Here is a 20,455-nt window from a genome sequence, read left to right on the forward strand (position 1 = left end):
ATACAGAGACCCAGGAATTCATTGCTGTATTCCAGCCTAAAACATTTTATCCAATTGATAAAAAGTTATTGGTCCTGAAGAGTACTGATTTTGTACATTTCTGCATTCTTTTTAATAAAGAGACATTGTACCTTGTCATACTTGCTGCTTGAACCAAAGCCAAAAATTAACAGATGACCATGGGAATCGGTGCAAGCAAAGTGTTGTCCATCAGGGGAGCACTTACAGTCAAATACTGCTCCATGCCCTTGTCCCTCAATCTGTAAGGTTTAAAAACATATCATGTTATCAATATTCAAATAGTGTGAATAAATACAAAAACCTGCTATTAATTCACCACACTGTTGCAGTGACCATGCCATAATGAGATGCTGAGACATGAACTGCGTTAGCACCATTGAAGATGCACGTGTTTAAAAGGGTGCTGTAGATGTACCGTACATTGAGTGGTTACAGAATGATTTAGAAGTTTTTTGCTAGGCATTAAAGGTAGATATTGTCCACTTTTAGAGAATAGCTCTGTCAATAAGGTGCCTGTCTATAACGCCATGATGTCACTTTAACACAGCATTTGAACAAAAAAAAAAAATTCAGGTCTCTGTACTAAATCTTATGGGACCCCCTGGTTCAAGAAAAAAAAAAAAAAGTGGGTATATGCCCGGCTGCCATCAGAAAATAAGAAGTGTTGGCTCTGCCCAGGTGGCCTTTACCCACTCCACACACGCTGGACTAACCAGTTTTAAATCTAGTGTCCATAGGAGGCGCACACTAATTGCCTTTTTTCTGAAGGTCTTGCCATTTTACCTTTTTTTTTTTTTCTTACACTCTGCAGGTTTCATCATGGGTCTCCACTTTAGAAGCTGCCCCTGCAGGTGCGTACTTCAGTACCTTCCTGAACTTCCAGTCGCCGTCGTCGTCCCCCACCCCCTTCCTGTAACCCAGGAATGCCAGTAAACCCAGTGGAATGCCAGTAAACCCAGTCATGTGCGAGTTCCCCAAATGGGTGACCATGCAGCGCCCAAAGGTGCCGAATGGTGAGCACGTGTTCCCCTTTCCCTCTCATTCCAACCACTTTCTTCTCTGCCCTTTTATCTTGGGTCCCCATATGCTCCTTTAATCCCTGGGTCCTCCACTGCTCCTAGTTCCAGCACCACCTCTGAAGAGCCTTACATCTCTACTGTCTGGTAGGTCAGCCTAAGGGTCCATTCACACGTCTGCAATTCTGTTCCGCATTTTGCAGAACGGAATTGCGGACCCATTCATTTCTATGGGGCCGCACAATGTGCTGCCCGGATCCGGAAATATGGACCCGCACTTCCGGGTCCGCAATTCAGATCCCGAAAAAAATAGAACATCTCCTATTCTTGTCCGCAATTGCGGACAAGATTAGGCATTTTCTATTAAGTGCAGGCGATGTGCGGTCTGCAAAATGCGGAACGCACATTGCCGGTGTCAGTTTGTTGCGGATCCGCAAAACACACACGGACGTGTGAATGGATCCTAAGGCTGACCTTTTTCCTTTCAGGATCCTTTTTTGGTCTGCATGTCCTCTTCTGGGGATGACTCCCACAGACCACAGGCGCTCCCCAAAGGTGGCTATGTATTTTCCATATGCCGCTGTAATAAAAAAACTGCCATGCAGACCGCCTGACCCTGTCTGTGCCGAGTGCTTTGCCCCTAAACCCTCCCGGATCCCTCCATCCCCAAATCAGTTCTTCCCTCTTCCAAGCCATAAGTAACCTTGTTCGGCTTTCCAAATCCATGGTGATGTCCTTGGAGCGTTTGCCTGCCCAGATTACAGCTGCTTTGGTCACCAAGAATACTTCCAAAAATATGATAACCATAGACATCAGTAAGCATATATTGGTTTACCATGTTAAAGTAAGACCGGATCTTGACTCCGCGAACTAGATCCCAGACTATGACATTTCCATCATGGCCTGCTGAAAACAATACTCGTGGATCAAATGGATGAGACTCCAGTACAAAAACTTCATCCTCGTGACCCTGAAAAACATTTAGTACAATAAACTGCTTTATTACGTAAAAAGTGAAATCAAAAAGGAAATCAACACCCAAAAAAAATAATCTATTTAGTGTTGATAATACTTGGACTTGTGGCTGAGCTTCAAGTTCGGCATACAGACTATAGACACCTCTGAGTGCATATCATTTCACTCAACTTATGGTTAGGACAAAAGATATTTTTTAACCTGGTCTCTATTAAAAATTTTCAATAGTTTGTCTAAGGCCTCAGTTTCTCTGAATTTGTAGGCCATTTCTTCCCATTCTCAGTGAATCAGCCAGAGAGCTTCTGATAGCTCGATCTATAGACCTTATCTTCACTAATAGCTGATAAGCACTCATTTCCGCTAAATTCTTATGATTAATGGGCTGTTTATGAGCGGTCAGGGAACTAGAGAAGGGCTAGAAAAGGAGCCATCAGAGCAGCACTTGGATGGATTCACTGACAGACATAAATTGAATACATTTTGGCTTAAAATCAGTAGAATGCACTAATACAAATTGCCCCCAAAAGGTGTCCATACCCTTTAAGAACTATTTAAGAAAAAAACATTAAAAGCATAACAATTTTTTCTTTTGTATACAAAAACAGATTATGATATTTGGTTGCAAAGTTCTAGGCTGTAATCTGCATGCCATCATTTGTTTTTAGCCCCCAACCCTCTTAAGCATCTCCATCCTAGTAAAGCTGGAATGGAAGGTCTGCTGTCTTCACCAACTCTCACGTACAGAAGTAGCATTCGTTATAATGACACTCATGAATCTGACCATGTTGAACATGGTGTCTGAGCAGATTGTGTATTTAATTTAAACTCCTGCTCGTTCTGGGCTTTGAAATCATGGACACCATCTGATCAGTGACTGACAACCTTGTACATGCAGACACTTGATGTCCAGAATGAGCAGAAATTGAAATGAATAAATGACAAATTATAGTTAATATTCTCCTACAGAACCATACATCAATCTGCTCAGCTCCTCCTGCTCTGTAACATGCTGCCTGCAGATCGCCCCTTTAATGTGAAAGGTTAGCGCTAAGTAAATCATTGCAGAAAATGTTATAAAGTTAATTAGGGGAATTTTTCATAGGTCATATGATAGGTCTATGATATCCCCCGAGCTGCTGGATGATGAGCCTCTTCACTGTTTACCCGCTTGCTGTCACAACTGCAGTGGCGAGCAGGTGTAATAACTATGGCGTCCCCATTCACTACAACGGGAAGGCTCCATTCTTTTCACTTGAACAGACAGAGCCACCCCATTGAAGTGAATGGGGAATGCCACAGTTGTAATTACACCTGCCCGCCGCTGCAGTACGAGCGCTGCTTTCTCTTCAAACAGCTGAACAACAAGGGTGCAGGGAGTCGACCCCCGCTGATCCGATATTGATGACCTATCCTGAGGATAGTTCATGAATATAAAAAAGTGAACAACCCATTTAACACTTTTCAGAATGCAGAATTCTTCCAGTGCTATCCCCTTCTCATACAGTCCTCTCCGTGTCCTGAACAGACTCTGCTGTGGTATAATTCTCGCACATCCAGCAGATTCTGCCACGGGTGCCCCCTATGGCAAAATCTATAAGAGTGGATGATAATTACAATTCAAACACTAGAAATTTGTGTTGAATGAAAATAGTGTAATGTAAATGTAGCGATTGAATGATTTGACTGAAAACGCTCATTCAATGCTTGCGAAATCTTTGATGTGAACTAATAAATGATCATTTGTAGTTATTCAATTGTGGTAATGTAAGAGTGCATTGTGTGATTTTTCAAACATGTGAATGATTTAAAAGCAGAAGTGCTACTCTCCCTATACCGGTCTCAATACAGTAACGATCATTGATTAAGCGAGTAAACGATCGAATACAAACAATAAACTCTAATAATACGAAAATTCTTGCATGAAAATACTTGTTTAACAATGGTGTTAAATTGGTAATAGCAAATGTGTTAATCACCTAAGCTATTATCTACTGCTTAAAACCCACCTCTACTCTCCAATGCATTTTCCTTTGAGTTGTGTAACATAACAGTGCTACTTTGAGGTAAGTGTGGGATAGAACAGATCTTTGAGTCGACAGCAGCCTGTATTCGGATGTATGTCAAAAGCATAGCCAGTCATGAAAGCATTGCATACACTCTAGCCCAGGCATGCTCAACCTGCAGCCCTCCAGCTGTTGCAAAACTACAACTCCCAGCATGCTCGAACAGCCTACAGCAGGGCATTGTGGGAATTGTAGTTTTACAACAGCTGGAGGGCCGCAGGTTGAGCATATAGCTCTATAGCAACAAAATGGTAGGACATTCTTCAAGAAGCCCATTTAGAAAGTTGATTAATTTTACGTTTAGGAAGCAAATAAACTATCAATGCAAAGGAGTCAAAAGCCTTGAAAGAGGTTGTCCACTCCTTTACAAGTGAAATTATCGTAGGCCATTACTATTTGATCATGGGGGTCCAACACCCCACACCATGCCTGATCAGCTGCTTTGCAGCAGCTCTGAAGCCCGGAGGCAGCGGCAGAACGACACAGCTATGTCAGTTGTGCAATGAACGGAGCTAGTTACTGCAGCGCTGTTACCGTTGAAGTGAAGTCTGCGCCAGAGCTACTGCAGAACAGCTGATCGGAGGGGGTGCAGGAAGTCAGAGCCGATCTATCCTGAGGATAGGCAATCACTTGTAAAGGAGTGGACAATTCTTTTAAGATTCTGCTGCTTCTACACTTTCATACCGAACTGTTAAAGACTCTTGATTGTGGCTTTAATAGAATTGTCAATTTTAATAACTTCATAGTTCGACATGTTACCATAAGGATATGGATGAGCTGTCCAGTGTACGAGTTCCAAACTTTTAAAGTCATGTTATTGACTGCAGTGATTACACAGTTGTCATGACGATCCCAAGCCACCATAGTCACTTTAAGCTTTGTGATCTTGTCTTCGACACCTTGAGTACTGAGAAGAGAAGATTATAAAAGAAGGTCAATAATTCATAATTATACGTTATCACGTGACAGACTGCCTTACCAAATGCCAATATATTATAGTGGCAATGTTCAGATTTGCCTCTACAAGTAAAGACTTCTATTAAAACCAAATCACCCAACTCACCTGGATGGGCGAGTCGCCATGTCTAGTAAAATGCTTCTCCATTCCTTTTTCTTAAATTGCCAAATACGAGCAGTCCCATCGCGGCTCCCACTAACAAAGCTGAAAAGGGACAAGTAAATGAAATAGGGGAGAGGCAAAAACCAATCCAGTCAACGTTTAATTAAAGGGAATGTGTCAACATGATCTTGGATATTATCTGCAGTAATAAATGGGTAGTTCTGCAGATACGGAGTCCAGATAGCTGGTTTATATTTACCTACTAACACGATGCCCGTACTACCTTGTCAGGATTGCAGTGCATGGGTCCTCTCCATTGTGTTAGCATAGCAGTCTGGACTGTGCATTTCAGCGCTGGTTTGAGTGCTGACAGCAGGGGAACTGGAGTCAGTAGGGAAATAAAAACTGGAGATCTGGACTTCGTATGTGCTGCATTATGTATTAAATCATGTATTACTGCAGATAACAGTCCAAAATCATGATGATAAAGATTCCGTTTAAGACTATATTCACTTTTGAATTGGAGGATCCACTGGCGGCCTCTGTCACAAAGTCAGTCAGATTTAATGGAAAGGATAGCACTGCATCCTGCACTATTCTGTCAATACAATGGAACCCCATTTTAAGTCAAAGGGGTTAGTCGCAAATGTGTATGAAGGATCTGACACCACATCAAAGCTTCTATTACACGCAACGCAAATACGAACACAACCCAAGACAGTTTAATCATAAAGTATTTATTGCAAATTAAAAAGTACAGTGATTGGTATGGTAACTGGGAGTCATAAGTGTTCTAAATTACAGCATGCAGTGCAGCATTAAAGCATTCATGGTGTATGATGCAGCACTGAATATTCATATCCTATAATGCCCCATGTCCACCACTTACCGACTACTGTTGTTTGAAAACTGAATGCTGTCCACTTTATCCTAAACAAAAGAAATAAAAATAGAAAATTATTAAATTATATTATAGCACGTGCCGAGGAGTCCTCATATTCATAAGATCCTCACTCTCCCCACCTCCTGATGCAGATTGCAGTAGAAAAAGATGATAATTACACTTGCCAGTAAATGGATTTTCCATTTAGCCTCCACAAAGGCACTAAGCAGGAGGATATCCCGCCTCCCAGGGACGGGAAACAACGTGGAGAACAATAATTTTAAAGCCTCCTCCCCTTTACCTTCTCCAGTAAGTATCCGAGAAACCCAAGATAATGCTGAATAGGTATATTTATTTATACTAGTAACATAGTAATGAAAGAGGCAACAAAGAATATTCGACAAATCAACATAAGTTTGGGTGGGAAATCCCAGTGCCCTTGTGGAGGCTAAATGGAAAATCCAATTACCGGTAAGTGTAATAATCATCTTCTCCTCCATACACCTCCACAACGGCACTAAGCTGGAGGATTAGGGAGGGACCACTGCAAACAAGACTTTACGCCCAAAGGAAAGGTCCCTATTAGAGATAACATCCAGTCTGTAGTGTTTGAAGAAAGTACTTGGACTGGACCAGGTGGCAGCCTGACATATCTGGGCCAGGGAAGCAGAGGCACCTTCCGCTCAGGAGGTAGAAATTGCTCTAGTTGAATGGGCTTTCAACCCCAAGGGAGGAGTAGCACCCCTCTCTCTATATGCCATGGCAATGGTCATCTTAATCCAGCGGGAAATAGTTCTTTTTGAAGTCCCTTGACCTTTGTTCTCTCCTGAATACTGGACTAGTGGGTGATTAGATTTTCTTATCTCCTTAGTGGCTTCTAGGTAAGTCAAGATGCATCTCCTGACATCTAAATTGTGGTACTGAACTTCCTTGCTGGACCTGGCCCTTAATTAGTCTTCTACATCTTTCTGTAGGAAGTCCAGAATTATCTTGATGTCTGGCAAGACAGTGGGATTCCAGGCATCTTTTGTGAAATGGAGGAAAGCATTCCATATCTTAAGATAAATCTTAGACGTGACAGGCTTTCTACTATTTAGTAGGGTGTTAATAACTGCGTTTGACAGTCCTTTGGCTCTCAAGAGGGAACGTTCAACATCCACGCTGTCAGATTCAACTGGCACACATCCGGATGCTGGGCCGGGCCCTGAAGAAGAAGGTCCGGAATCTGAGGGAGAAACCAGAACTTCCCACTCGAGAGGCTTAGCAGAAGGGGGAACCATATTCTTTTGGGTCAATATGAGGCTATCAGAATTACACGGCATTTGTCCTCCATTATTTTTGTCAAGACTCTGGGAATCAGGGATATTGGGGGAAAAGCATGTAGCAGGCCTTCCGGCCAAGGACCCGAGCACGCATCTACTCTTAGTGGTCTGTAAGATAGGGAGTAGAATCGATCTACCTGTCTGCATATTCTGGAGGGAAAGAGGTCCAGGATTGGGATTCCCCAGCTGTTGAACAAGAGGATATTTCAGTCAATATTCAAGGACCACTCTCCTGCTTTTAGAGGACTTCTGCTCAGAAAATCTGCCAGAGCGTTTTCTTTTCCCTTCAGATGGACTTCTGAAATTGAGTTTGTGTAGCTTTGGGCCCAGGAGAATAACTTGAACGCTGTCTGACAAAGTTTTCAGCTTTTTGTGCCGCCCTGTTTGTTTATATAGGCTACAATTCTGTTGTCAGACAGAATCTTCACATCTCTGATGGATGGCTGGACGAAAAGCTTTCAAGGCTAGGAATACTGCTACAAGTTCCTTTGAATTTGAGGATAGAGGATGCAACTCCTGACTCCAAACACCCTGGACTAGTTGATCTCCGCTGTGAGCCAACCAACCTGACCCGCTTGCATCTGTTATCACTATTGGGTCTGAGGCTCTCCACTGAACTCCTTGGTTCAGATTTTCCTATCGTAGCCACCACTGTAGAAGGGCTCTCACCTGAGGAGGAAGAGACACCCTGTTGTCTAGGGATAAGCAACTTTAGTTCCAGGTGGAAAGGAGAAAAGCCTGTAGCATTCTGCTGTGGAACTGAGCCCACCTGACTGCTGGGATGGCGGAGGTCATTAAACCCAGGACTACCATAATTTCTCTGAAGGACACCCTTGGGCGAGACCGGAAAACTCAGATTCTTGCTATTATATTCTGGATCTTCTGTTCCGGGAGAGAGGATGTCATGTAGTGGGAATCTAGAAGGATCCCCAGGAGGATCTTCTTTTTGGTGGGGATCAAGTTCGACTTCTCCAGATTTAATTTCCAGCCTAGGGATTGAAGGAAGTCTCTGACTACCTGGAACCTGCTGAGGAGAATCTCTGATGTATGAACCGTAATCAGGAAATAGTCTAAGTAGGGTATAAATAGGATCTGTTGCTGATGTAAAAACCCCAATACTTCTGCCATGATCTTTGTAAAAATTTGGAGAGCAGATGAAAGACCGAAAGGGAGGACTTGAAATTGTAGATGGGTCAGGCGATTTTCTAGGTAAATCGCAAACCGCGGGTATTTCTGATGATCTCTGAATGGCAACATAATAGGCATCCACCAAATCTAGAGTTATTATGAAACAGTCCTGAAATAACAGATTGATTGTTGATCTCTTTCCATTTAGAATTTTTTGTATGTGACATGTTTGTTGAGAGCTTTCAGATTTATAATGGCCCTCTAAGAGCAGTTTTTTTTTTTTTTTTGTTTTTTTTTACTAAAAAGACTGGTGAGTAGAACCCCTTCCCATTCTGATCTGGTGATACTGGAACAGCTTGTTTATCTACTAGAATCCCAGATTCATACTCTACTGTTAATTGCCCTTCTTTTAATTTTCTGTCTAATAGGAACCTTTCTGGAGGAAGGGGGGGGGGGGATCCTATTCTGCAACCGTGACGTATTAGATCTAGAACCCATGAGGATTTTGAAACCCCTTCCCAAGCTAAAAGAAATCTGTTTTTAGTCTTCCCCCTACCGGGTCCCTGGGGTCATTTATTTGGCTGCTTGGTGGGTTTGTCAGGGTTAAATAGGAAACCCCTACCTCTGTCTCTCTCTTTTTCTGGTCAGTCCTGCCATTTCTTTGGGTACAAAAGGAGCGGCGATGCGGAAAAGGTCTGGATTCTGATGGGAAGCCTTTCTTTCTATCAGATGCCTTGTCTAAAAGGTCATCTAGTACGGATCCTAAGAGCCTGTCCCCCTCGCAGCAGGGAATACTACATAGCTTGCCTTTAGAGGTGTTGTCCCCAGACCAGGACCTTTTCCAGAAGGTCCATTTGGCTGAGTCAGACAGGGCCGCTGATCTGGCGGAAAGCTTGACTAAGTCAGCCGAGGCATCTGCTAAGAAATTTGTAGCCTGCTTTAACACTGGTAGGGAGGACAGGATATCCTCTCCAGGGAGTGCCTGAAAACGAGATTTTTGTATAACTTACCAGTAAAATCTCTTTCTCGCTCTTCCTTGGGGGACACAGGAAACCTTGGGGACACAGGAAACCTTGGGTATAGCTCATCTCCATAGGAGGCGTGACACTAAGTGAAAGACTGTTAAGCCCCTCCTCCAGCAGCTATACCCTCAGCCTGGAGCGAGGGACTACCAGTTATGTGCCCAAGTAGTTAAAACAAAGGCAAGGATCGACCAAATTAACACCAACAAGTCAAAAACTCCCGTCAGGGCAACCAAAACAATGGGTGGGTGCTGTGTCCCCCAAGGAAGAGCGAGAAAGAGATTTTACTGGTAAGTTATACAAAAATCTCGTTTTCTCGCCCAATTCCTTGGGGGACACAGGAAACCTTGGGACGTTCAAAAGCAGTCCACAAATAGGGAGGGACCACAACCCAAGATGAATTAAACCACCGCAGGTATCAAGAAACCGCCGCCTGCAAGACCAGGCGGCCCAAAGCAGCATCCGCCGATGCATAAGTGTTCACCTTGTAGAACTTGGTGAAAGTGTGCAAAGAAGACCAGGTGGCCGCCTTACACAATTGTTCAGCCGAAGCTCGATTCCGCTGAGCCCAGGAAGCCCAGACCGCTCTGGTAGAATGAGCGGTAACACCAAAGGGCGGTTCCCTGCCCTTAGCACGGTAAGCCTCAGCAATAGCCATCTTGATGAAGCGGGCAATAACCACTTTAGATGCCGCCAGCCCCCTGCCGGACCCTCCGGAACCACAAATAGAGAATCCGAGCGCCGAAAGGGTCTAGTTACATCCAAGTAGATCCTCAGAGCCCTAACAACATCCAGACGGTGAAGATCCCGTTCCCGAGGATGAGACGGGGACGGGCACAGAGAAGGAAGGACAATATCTTCATTCAGGTGAAAAGCGGACACCACCTTCGGAAGGAAGTCCGGAACCGGGCGGAGAACCACCTTGTCCTGGTGAAAAACCAAGAGGGGTTCTACGCAAGAAAGTGCCGCCAATTCAGACACACGCCGAAGAGACGTGATGGCAACGAGGAAAAAAACTTTGCAAGACAACAAGCGAAGGGAAACCCTGCGCAAAGGCTCGAAAGGAGAAGATTGGAGAGCCGTCAGCACAACATTAAGATCCCAAGATGGAACGGGAGCACGATACGGGGGAACATAGTGAGCAACCCCCTGAAGAAAAGTCTTAACTGGACCGAGCGGAGCCAGAGGTCGCTGAAAAAGGATCGAAAGTGCTGAGATCTGACCCTTTAGGGTACTGAGACCTAAACCCAAGTCCAGACCAGACTGCAAGAAGGATAAAATCGTGGGGAGAGAAAACCGAAGGGGATGAACATCTAAGGTCTCGCAGAAATTCAAATAGGCCCGCCAGGTTCGGTAATAAATCCTGGACGATGCCGGTTTACGCGCACGAATCATGGTACGGACCAGGTCAGCAGAAAACCCCCGCCGCGTTAGGACCGCGGTTTCAATAGCCACGCCGCTAAACGTAGCGACCCTAAATGCTGGTGGAAGATCGGCCCTTGAGAGAGGAGGTCTTCTCTTAGAGGCAGAGGCAAGGGGGCGTCTGCCAGGAGCAACATAAGGTCGGCGTACCAAGGACGACGAGGCCAATCCGGGGCTATTAGGATCGCAGGCGTGCCCTCCGCCGCGATCTTCCGAAGGACTCGTGGAAGAAGAGGCAGGGGCGGAAAAACGTAGAGGAGAGAGAACTCCGTCCAGGGAAGGACGAGCGCGTCCGCGCCGTAAGCGTCCGGATCCTTGGTTCTGGCCATGAAGGTGGGAAGTTTGTGGTTGAATCTGGAGGCCATGAGATCCACGTCCGGACGACCCCAACGAAGGCAAAGAGACTCGAAGACGTCGGGGTGCAGAGACCACTCGCCCGGGTCGATCGTCGTCCGGCTGAGGAAATCCGCCGCCCAATTGTCCACCCCCGGGATGTAAATGGCCGAAATGGCTGGAACATGAATTTCCGCCCAGCGAAGGATTAGAGACACCTCCCTCATCGCCGCCGCGCTGCGAGTGCCCCCCTGATGATTTATGTATGCCACAGCCGTGGCATTGTCCGATTGGACACGAACAGGGAGACCCTGAAGCAGCGAAGTCCAATGCCGGAGTGAAAGGAGAACCGCCCTCAGCTCCAGAACGTTGATCGGCAGTTTGGACTCCGATGGAGACCAAGTGCCTTGTACGGACCGAGGAGGAAACCCCCCCCCCCCAACCCCGCAGACTGGCATCGGTGGTAATCACCAACCAAGTTATCGGCAGGAAGGACTTCCCTTGGAGAGGGGTCCGTAACCACCAGAGGAGAGAGGAGCGAACCTGGGGGGGGAAGGGGAAAGTGCTGATCCAGACTTTCCTGGGACTTGTCCCATGCGGACAGAATGGCAGTCTGAAAGTTGCGGGAGTGATACTGCGCGTAGGGGATTGCTTCGAAACAGGACACCATCTGTCCCAAGACCCGCATGCTGAACCGGAAGGAAGGATGGCGGTGGGTCAGAAGGCTCCGAACCGACCGATGAAGGAGCTGGCGCTTCTCTGACGGAAGCCGAACCTCCGCTGCATCTGTATCCAGCAGCATCCCCAGAAAGATCAATTGCCTGGATGGAACAAGAGCGGATTTGGGAAGATTGATAATCCAACCGAACCGGCGTAAGGTTTGTAGCGAGAGGTCCACACTGGCGGATGTCAGTGACAGAGAGGATGCCTTGATAAGGAGATCGTCCAAATATGGAAGAAGAAAAACTCCCCTGGAACGAAGTAAGGCGAGGACAGGGGCAAGGACCTTTGTGAAAACGCGAGGGGCCGTCGCCAGCCCGAAGGGGAGAGCAACGAACTGGTAGTGGTCGGACCCCACTGCAAAGCGCAGAAAGCACTGATGACACCGAGCGATTGGAATATGAAGGTAGGCGTCCTGGATGTCGATAGAGGCCAGGAACTCCCCTTTTTCCAGAGAGGCCACCACCGACCTGAGAGACTCCATCCGGAATCGCTGAAGACGAAGGAAACGGTTTAACTGTTTTAGATCCAGAATGGGACGAACCGAGCCTTCTTTTTTGGGGACCACAAAAAGGTTTGAATAGAACCCCTTGAATCTTTCTTCCATGGGAACCGGAGCGATGACCCCTTTGTCCAGAAGGGTGCGAGTGGCAGTAAAGAAATCGGCCGCCCCTTGGGGATCCCGGGGAACCCGGGAGCGAAAGAACCGAACTGGGGGGAGGGACGTAAACTCGAGTTTGTACCCGGAAGACACAACTTCGAGAGCCCAGGCGTCGGAGACGTGCGCCTGCCAGAAGTCCCTGAACAGGAAGAGACGTCCCCCCACCCGGGCGGGTGGGGGCGCACCTTCAGGTAGTGTTCTGCTTGGTCGCGGGAGGGCGAGCAGGCTGTGACTTGCGCCAGGAGGGCTGGGTCCGAAAAAAAGGTTTCTTACGTCTGTCTTGGACAGAGCTAGGGGATGGACCTGAAGAGGTGCGAGGTGCGGGAGCCCTGCGGGAAGACCTGAAGCGAGAAAAAGTCCTAGATTGAGGAAGATGCGTACTCTTCCCCCCCGTGGCTTCGGATATGATTTCATCCAAGCGGGTCCCGAACAATCGAGAACCAGTAAAGGGAAGGCCAGTAAGAGACCGCTTTGACGTGGAGTCCGCCGTCCAAACCTTTAACCAAAGCTCCCTCCTGGCCGAAACGGCCAGGGCAGACGAACGGGCTATGAGAGCCCCCGCTTCAAGGGATGCTTCACAGACGAATTTGCCGGCTTGAACGATAAGTTGGGCTAGAGCACGGAGGTCCTGAATAGGGACGTCGGATTCAAGCTCCTGATCCAGCTGAGAAGCCCACTCTGAAACCGCTTTTCCAGCCCAAGCGGAAGCAAAGACCGGCCGGAGGGCGGAACCGGAGGCTGCAAAGATACCTTTGGTAATGGCCTCTATACGGCGATCCTCAGTGGATTGTAAGGAAGAGCCATCAGCAACGGGAATAGCCGTGCTTTTTGCCAAACGGGCCACCGGGGGGTCGACTTTGGGTGGTGACGCCCAGTTTGTAATGCAATCCGCCGGGAATGGATAACAGATATCCAACTTCTTAGGCGGGGTAAAACGGGCATCAGGGCGGGCCCAGGCCTTGGAAACCACTGACGAGAAGTCAGTGTGGAGGGGAAAAACTGCAGACGTCTGTTTTTGGCGAAAAAAGGAAACACTGTTTTTTTTCAGAATTAGGAGGATCATCGTGAATCTTAAAGGTATCACGAATATTGTTAATAAGATGGCCCACAGCAGAAGCCAGTTTTGAAGGCAAGGCCGAGTCCATATCACAATCTGAATCAACTAGTTCCCCTTCAGAGGGCATATCCTGTATCGAGGAAGGGCCCGACTGAGAGCGCACCCTTGGGGGTGATACTGAAGCATCCGAGGATGATAGGCGCTCCGCCCTAGACCGCTTCTGGGGTTGACGGGCTCTGGAGGTGTCGCCTGGAGAGAGGGACTCAGACGGGTCAGCTAAGATAGCGGACCCGGAGGGCCCAGCAGGGGAAATATCCGGCTGCGATAAGGGCAATACCTCTGCAAGGCGGCCCACAACGTTAGAGAGGCTGACCACAGCCTGGGAAAGGGACCTAGCCCAGTCAGGGGGATCCAATAGGCCAGGGGGTGACACAACAGATGGCGGACCCTGTAATGGGGCTTTGCAAGCCGAGCAATGCGGGTCAGGCTGCCCTTGAGGGAGGGGCGCCTTACATGCGGTGCAGGTGTGATACCAAGGACCGGCCGGCGCTGAGGGGTCAGACATGTTGGCTGAAGTAATATAAAAGCGTCCAGGCCAGAGGGCTGCAGAGCTAGAAAGGGTCAACAGTCCTACCAGGTCACAGTGGGAGCGGACGACAACAGCAGCGACAACAGCAGCGGCAACAGCAGAGGTAAAAACGATCCGTCCTGAGAGCAGGCACGAAGAGGAGGCCGGGCCAGTGAGGAGCGGGAAGAAAGACGTCCGCCCCCCCCCCCGACTGAATGTCTAACATGTACAGGAGAAGCGGAACGAAGCTCCGCCCCCCGCCGGAACTTTCGCGCGCGCGATTCAAACAAATATGCCGCCGAGAAAATATTGCCCCCCGACCACCTCCTTATACACCGGCGGCGAATGACACACCGGTAGCCGGCAAGAGAAGTCAGCCGGCAGCTGAACACAGCGGCAGCACTGGCCGAGATAACAAAAGGCGGCCCCACAAGGCCGCAGCACCTGAGGTAAACTTGCAGTAAACCCACCCCCACGAGCACCGCTCCGTCCTGCTCCACACACAAGGGGGGGGAAGCCGACAGTAAGCCTTGTAATGTGACAAGGCTAGGCAGAGGCAACACAGAAGTTAAAACCCTAACGGGGGGGGGGGGGGTTGGAACGGCTGCATAGCCACCTCACCAGTCGACGTTTTCACCCTCAGTCCATCCAGCAGGGACGCCCCTTCAGCCACTGGCACCGAAGTGGCAGGAAGCTGGAGAGGGGCTTGCAGACGGGCGACCCTTGTGCTGGCGGGATGCAGGGGAGCTGGGCTGCCCTGGTCCTCCTTTTCTTCTGTGGGGGAGGCAGCAGTGCGGATAACCGGCACTGGCGCAGCTCAACCCCGGGAAAACAGAGAGGTCTTTGCGACTCTGTTGTCCCTGTTGAAAAAAGGAAAAAAGTTGAAAATAATAAAAAGAGAAAAAATAAAATCTTTAGCAAAGACAGCTCTGCAGTGCAGAGAGTGTCTTGCCTCCTTGACACTAAGCAAAAAACTGGTAGTCGCTCGCTCCAGGCTGAGGGTATAGCTGCTGGAGGAGGGGCTTAACAGTCTTTCACTTAGTGTCACGCCTCCTATGGAGATGAGCTATACCCAAGGTTTCCTGTGTCCCCAAGGTTTCCTGTGTCCCCCAAGGAATTGGGCGAGAAAGTAAATGTTCCTCTAACTGAGATAGCCATAAAGACAGGGTCTTGGCAGTGTAGGTAGCAGCGATGCTGGGCCTTAAAGAGGACTTTTCATCTGGCAAAACATTGTGAACTAAGTGTCATGATCTGTACAGCGGCGCCCAGGGATCTTACTGCACTTACTATTATCCCAGGGCGCCGCTCCGTTCTCCCGCTATGCCCTCCGGTATGTTCGGTCACTTGGTTATAGTAGGAGGAGACTGCCCTTGTTCTCCTGTGCCTCTCCTTCTCCTAGACTGTAGCGCTGGCCAATCACACCGCAGAGCTCACAGCCTGGGAGAAGGAGACGCCCAGGAGAACAAGGGCAGTCTTGAACTGCTCTTGTAACTGACCGTTCTCATCCTCTGTTCTCTCAGTGTTACAGATAGCAGCAAGGGAGAGGTTATCACTTTGTATAACATTCTCCTTTTCTAAAGGCGGAGTTACACGTACCAATGAGCAACAGATTGTTGGGAAGAAAGCATTCCTTCTTCACTGTCAGCTGCTCGTTAAAGGGAGGTGAAGCTCTGCATTTACATGCCGGAATCACCTCCACAGTATGCGGACGAGGGGTCGTTATTGCGATCGCTCGCCCTCATACAGCTGCATTGTTTCTGGGCAGTAGAGAGTTGCTTAGACTGCACGATCTTCTGGGCAGAAATCAACATTTCTTGGCAGCTGACCAGCGGGGCTCCCAGTTGTTAGACCCCCACAGATCAGATACTAAGAACCTGAGAATAGATCGTCAGGAATAGGAATAAAAAAATAAAATAAAATAAAAATAAAAAAAAGGCTAAAAACCCCTTTAACCCCTTAAGGACTCAGCCCTATTTCACCTTAAGGACTTGGCCATTTTTTGCAAATCTGACCAGTGTCACTTTAAAGGGAGTCTGTCACCACATTTGGGCATATTAGACCGATCAAATAGGGTTATATGATCCACCCAGAACTTCAAAACGGTACCTTTGTTGTAGAAAACGGACTTTTCTTTTAGCCGAAAATGAACTTATAAGGTTATGTTAATGAGCCCTCTCAAGTGCCCAGGGCGGTCTCTCAATCCTCGGAGCCCCAGGCAGCACCTCCTCCACGGCTCATAACCCCGCCCTCCGTGCGCCTCTGCCCGCCCGTTTACTCCCCTCCCCTGTCCTTTTCCACTGCGGCTGTGCGGTCCAAATCGTAGCGGGCGCATGCGCAGTGCGATGCCCGCTCCTGGCAGGGCATCGCGATAACTACTGCGCATGCGCCCGCTACGATTTGGACCGCACAGCCGCAGCTGTGCGTATGAGCAGCTGAAACATTGTCTGTATAAACTATCTAAGGCTGCATATTTGGAATTTCGGCTATCACTATTTATGTGTGTTAAAGGACTGGCCACAAGTCAATTATTATATATTCGGCAGCAAGCGACTATTTACATCATTAATACTTCGCATTGGAAAAACGCATTGAATTATCACCAGTGAATAATATTCTTATGACCATTCTCTCGACTAATATTGAATATTCAAACTTATTGTTTTTAAATTATTCGTATATTGGGATCTATATTTATGTTAATTTTACTTTTTTAGATTTTAGCCTACCGCTGAATTTTTCACCACTAGTATGAACCATTTGTCCTCTGCTGACTTTTACAATATTGTTGATTTTTATTGTGATACTTATTGCTAATTCTATTGTTTATATTGTTTATTCTGTTACGTTCCATAAAAGATCCCTTTACTTATAGAGAGTGCCCCACTTCTACTTCTTATTAAGTTTTACACAATAACAGCTTTTTAAAAAAAAAAAAAAAAAAAATGATGTTTTAGTGTCTCCATATTCTGAGCAATAGTTTTTTTAAGTTTTTTTGGGCAATTGTCTCAGGTAGGGGCTCATTTTTTGCGGGATGAGGTGGCGGTTAGATTGGTACTATTTTGGTGGGCAAACGGCTTTTTGGTTTATTTAGCACAGTTTCTATTTTTTACGGTGTTCATCTGAGGGGTTAGGTCATGTGATATGTTTAAAGAGCCGGTCGATACGGACGCGGCGATACCCAAAATGTATACTTTTATTTTATTTAACTTTATTTGGGGAAAACTTTATTTTTTCAACTTTTTTTTTCACTTTATTTTTTGTCCCACTTTGGGACTTGAACTTTTGGGGGTCTAATCCTTTACTTCTGTATTAGAATGCATTGGCTGTATGAGTAATACTGTGTGTATTACTCATACAGCTTCCGGCCTGCGAGATCCAGGGGGCCGGACCTCACAGGCACGTCACAGGAAGGCAGCGCAATGTCTTCCTTACACATCACGCTGCCTTCCATGCCATCGGGTCCCCCCTACAGCCGCATGGGGACGCGATGGCACCGCCCGCCGAAATAGGTAAAAGCCGCAAACCGCAGGTCTGAATTGACCTGCAGTTTGCGGCGATCGCCAACATGGGGGGGGTCACGGGACCCCCCGGGCATTTAGCCGAGGTGCCTGCTCAATGATTTGAGCAGGCACCGGCTTCCGATCACAGCCCGCTGCGCAGCGGTGATCAGAAATACACAGGGCGTACAGGTACGCCCTGTGTCCTTAAGTGCCAGGACATAAGGGCGTACCTGTACGCCGTGTGTCCTGAAGAGGTTTAGCCTGTGCTCCTGCAACATTTGCTCGAGATCCTACAAGATATGGTTGTGTCTTGAAGACTTATAATGGGCCTATCAAGTTTTTTTCTTTTTACTGGATAGAATTGGTCAGCATGCTGAGAAAAATATAATGATACAAATGGCAGCTGCAGACAGACAAAATCAGAGCAGGTCAAAACTGCTTCCCAAACCACTCAGCAGACTAGAGAACTCAAAGCACATCACCCAACACGCCTACTCAATTTTTGGATTGATTGCATTTATATTGGCTACCGGAGGTAATCGTTTAATATTTCTCAACATAGTCTATACACGCAATTATTAACATATGCCTACAAATACTTACTGTGTGAAACTCAAGTTCGGATAACTTTTCAGGCTGACCTGAACCAAAGTAGTAAACCCTAATGATGTGGTCAGTACTCCCAGTTGCAAGAAACATCCCACCTAAAGTAAAACACAGAAGCAAGAACACAAACATAAGTAAAAAAAATAATAATAATAAATACTTTTTGCTCTTGAGAAAACTAAGTGGGTTAACAGGCTGGGCGACTAAAACACTGTCAGTTTCCGATTTGTACTGCACAACTTTAAAGCAGAATTACTTACTACAAATACTGAGTTGCAAACTGTGAGTACTGCATAAACCCACAAAAAAAAGCTCATTGAAATATTTTTTTTTTTATTTTTTTTTATTTATTATTTTTTTTTGTGGGTTTATGCAGGCACGATCAATGCCGCTCCGGGACATATGGCCCACTCATGGATCGTATGTCTCAGAGCATACGGTCGTGTGCAAGAGACCTTATGCTCATTTAACACACACCAATTCACCATGAACAACATTTTAATTAGATGAAGTAGTGGGTATAAGTACATGTAGTCTCTAAACCACATGTCATCCTCTGGCCTGCACACAATAACATTTCTAATCACCTGTGCTCCTTTCTACTCTTAGCACCACTGGTTCTCAGGGCCACATTGTAGTTAATTGAAGTGAACGTTGTACCCTCTTATGTACCGACCAATCTACAGCCTGCATTTGGTATCCCCTAAGAAGGGGTGCACACCCTGTGGCCCTTCTCATACTGTAGTAACTACACCATGCAGGGACAGTGACAGGCAAGTACAAATGGTGCACTGAATGACTGGCACTGTTATGGGGGGCATCTTTGGATGGCACTTCTATTGGGGGAATTATGAGGCTCTATGAATTCAATTGTAAGCAACTTGAAAGGGGAAATGCAGGCAAAACTTATACAATGCTATGTCTAGTTCACACCATCAGTATTCAGGGGCATTCACATGTGTAAATTGTGGCAGATCTACAAAATATACCATAAATATCTGATATGCTCATCACTCCAGAGAGGAGACATGACCGATCTCGCCACTGCAGTTCATGGGAGTTGTAAAATTCTCAACTATTCCCTGAACTTCCACAAACAATGATGGATATAGGGTTATGCATGTATGCATGGCACAACTACTTCTATTCTCTGAGTACTAAACAAGGTAGCAGAGGATCCTTATTCTACCAATTAGTGGGGAATTTTGATCCAGGACTCTCATTTTTGATCCATCTACTCAACATTGCAGTCATTTGGGAGTGGTTAAATCTGACAATGAGGTTCTTGAACTAGAAAACAATGGAATGTCCACAGTAGCAAAACTGTATTTGATTATTTTCATGTTAAATTAAGCTAAATGTACGCTGAATATAATATACACTGCTCAAAAAAATAAAGGGAACACTTAAACAACACAATGTAACTCCAAGTCAATCACACTTCTGTGAAATCAAACTGTCCACTTGGGTAGCAACACTGAGTGACAATCAATTTCACATGCTGTTGTGCAAATGGGATAGACAACAGGTGGAAATTATAGGCAATTAGCAAGACACCCCCAATAAAGGAGTGGTTCTGCAGGTGGTCACCACAGACCACTTCTCAGTTTCTATGGTTCCTGGCTGATGTTTTGGTCACTTTTGAATGCTGGCGGTGCTTTCACTCTAGTGGTAGAATGAGACGGAGTCTACAACCCACACAAGTGGCTCAGGTAGTGCAGCTTATCCAGGATGGCACATCAATGCGAGCTGTGGCAAGAGGGTTTGCTGTGTCTGTCAGCATAGTGTCCAGAGCATGGAGGTGCTACCAGGAGACAGGCCAGTACATCAGGAGACGTGGAGGAGGCCGTAGGAGGGCAACAACCCAGCAGCAGGACAGCTACCTCCGCCTTTGTGCAAGGAGGAACAGGAGGAGCACTGCCAGAGCCCTGCAAAATGACCTCCAGCAGGCCACAAATGTGCATGTGTCTGCTCAAACGGTCAGAAACAGACTCCATGAGGGTGATATGAGGGCCCGACGTCCACAGGTGGGGGTTGTGCTTACAGCCCAACACCGTGCAGGACGTTTGGCATTTGCCAGAGAACACCAAGATTGGCA

The 20,455-nt window shown here is 46.9% G+C and overlaps 1 protein-coding gene across 2 annotated transcripts in view; it reads right to left on the bottom strand.

Moving 5' to 3' along the window:
- Positions 1-20,455, bottom strand: part of LOC120998137 (pleckstrin homology domain interacting protein) — a 186,244-nt gene that overhangs the window by 132,267 nt on the left and 33,522 nt on the right. For both annotated transcript variants that reach the window (XM_040428675.1, XM_040428677.1), the window contains exons 11-16: positions 18,355-18,455; positions 6,025-6,065; positions 5,139-5,237; positions 4,835-4,982; positions 1,873-2,007; positions 132-260 (exon numbers count right to left, since the gene is read on the bottom strand). In XM_040428675.1, the coding sequence (XP_040284609.1) occupies positions 132-260; positions 1,873-2,007; positions 4,835-4,982; positions 5,139-5,237; positions 6,025-6,065; positions 18,355-18,455 (653 nt within the window). The remainder of the gene's footprint in view (positions 1-131; positions 261-1,872; positions 2,008-4,834; positions 4,983-5,138; positions 5,238-6,024; positions 6,066-18,354; positions 18,456-20,455) is intronic.

This window comes from Bufo bufo, chromosome 4 (assembly GCF_905171765.1).
Source record: "Bufo bufo chromosome 4, aBufBuf1.1, whole genome shotgun sequence".
Classification (NCBI taxonomy): Eukaryota; Metazoa; Chordata; class Amphibia; order Anura; family Bufonidae; genus Bufo; species Bufo bufo.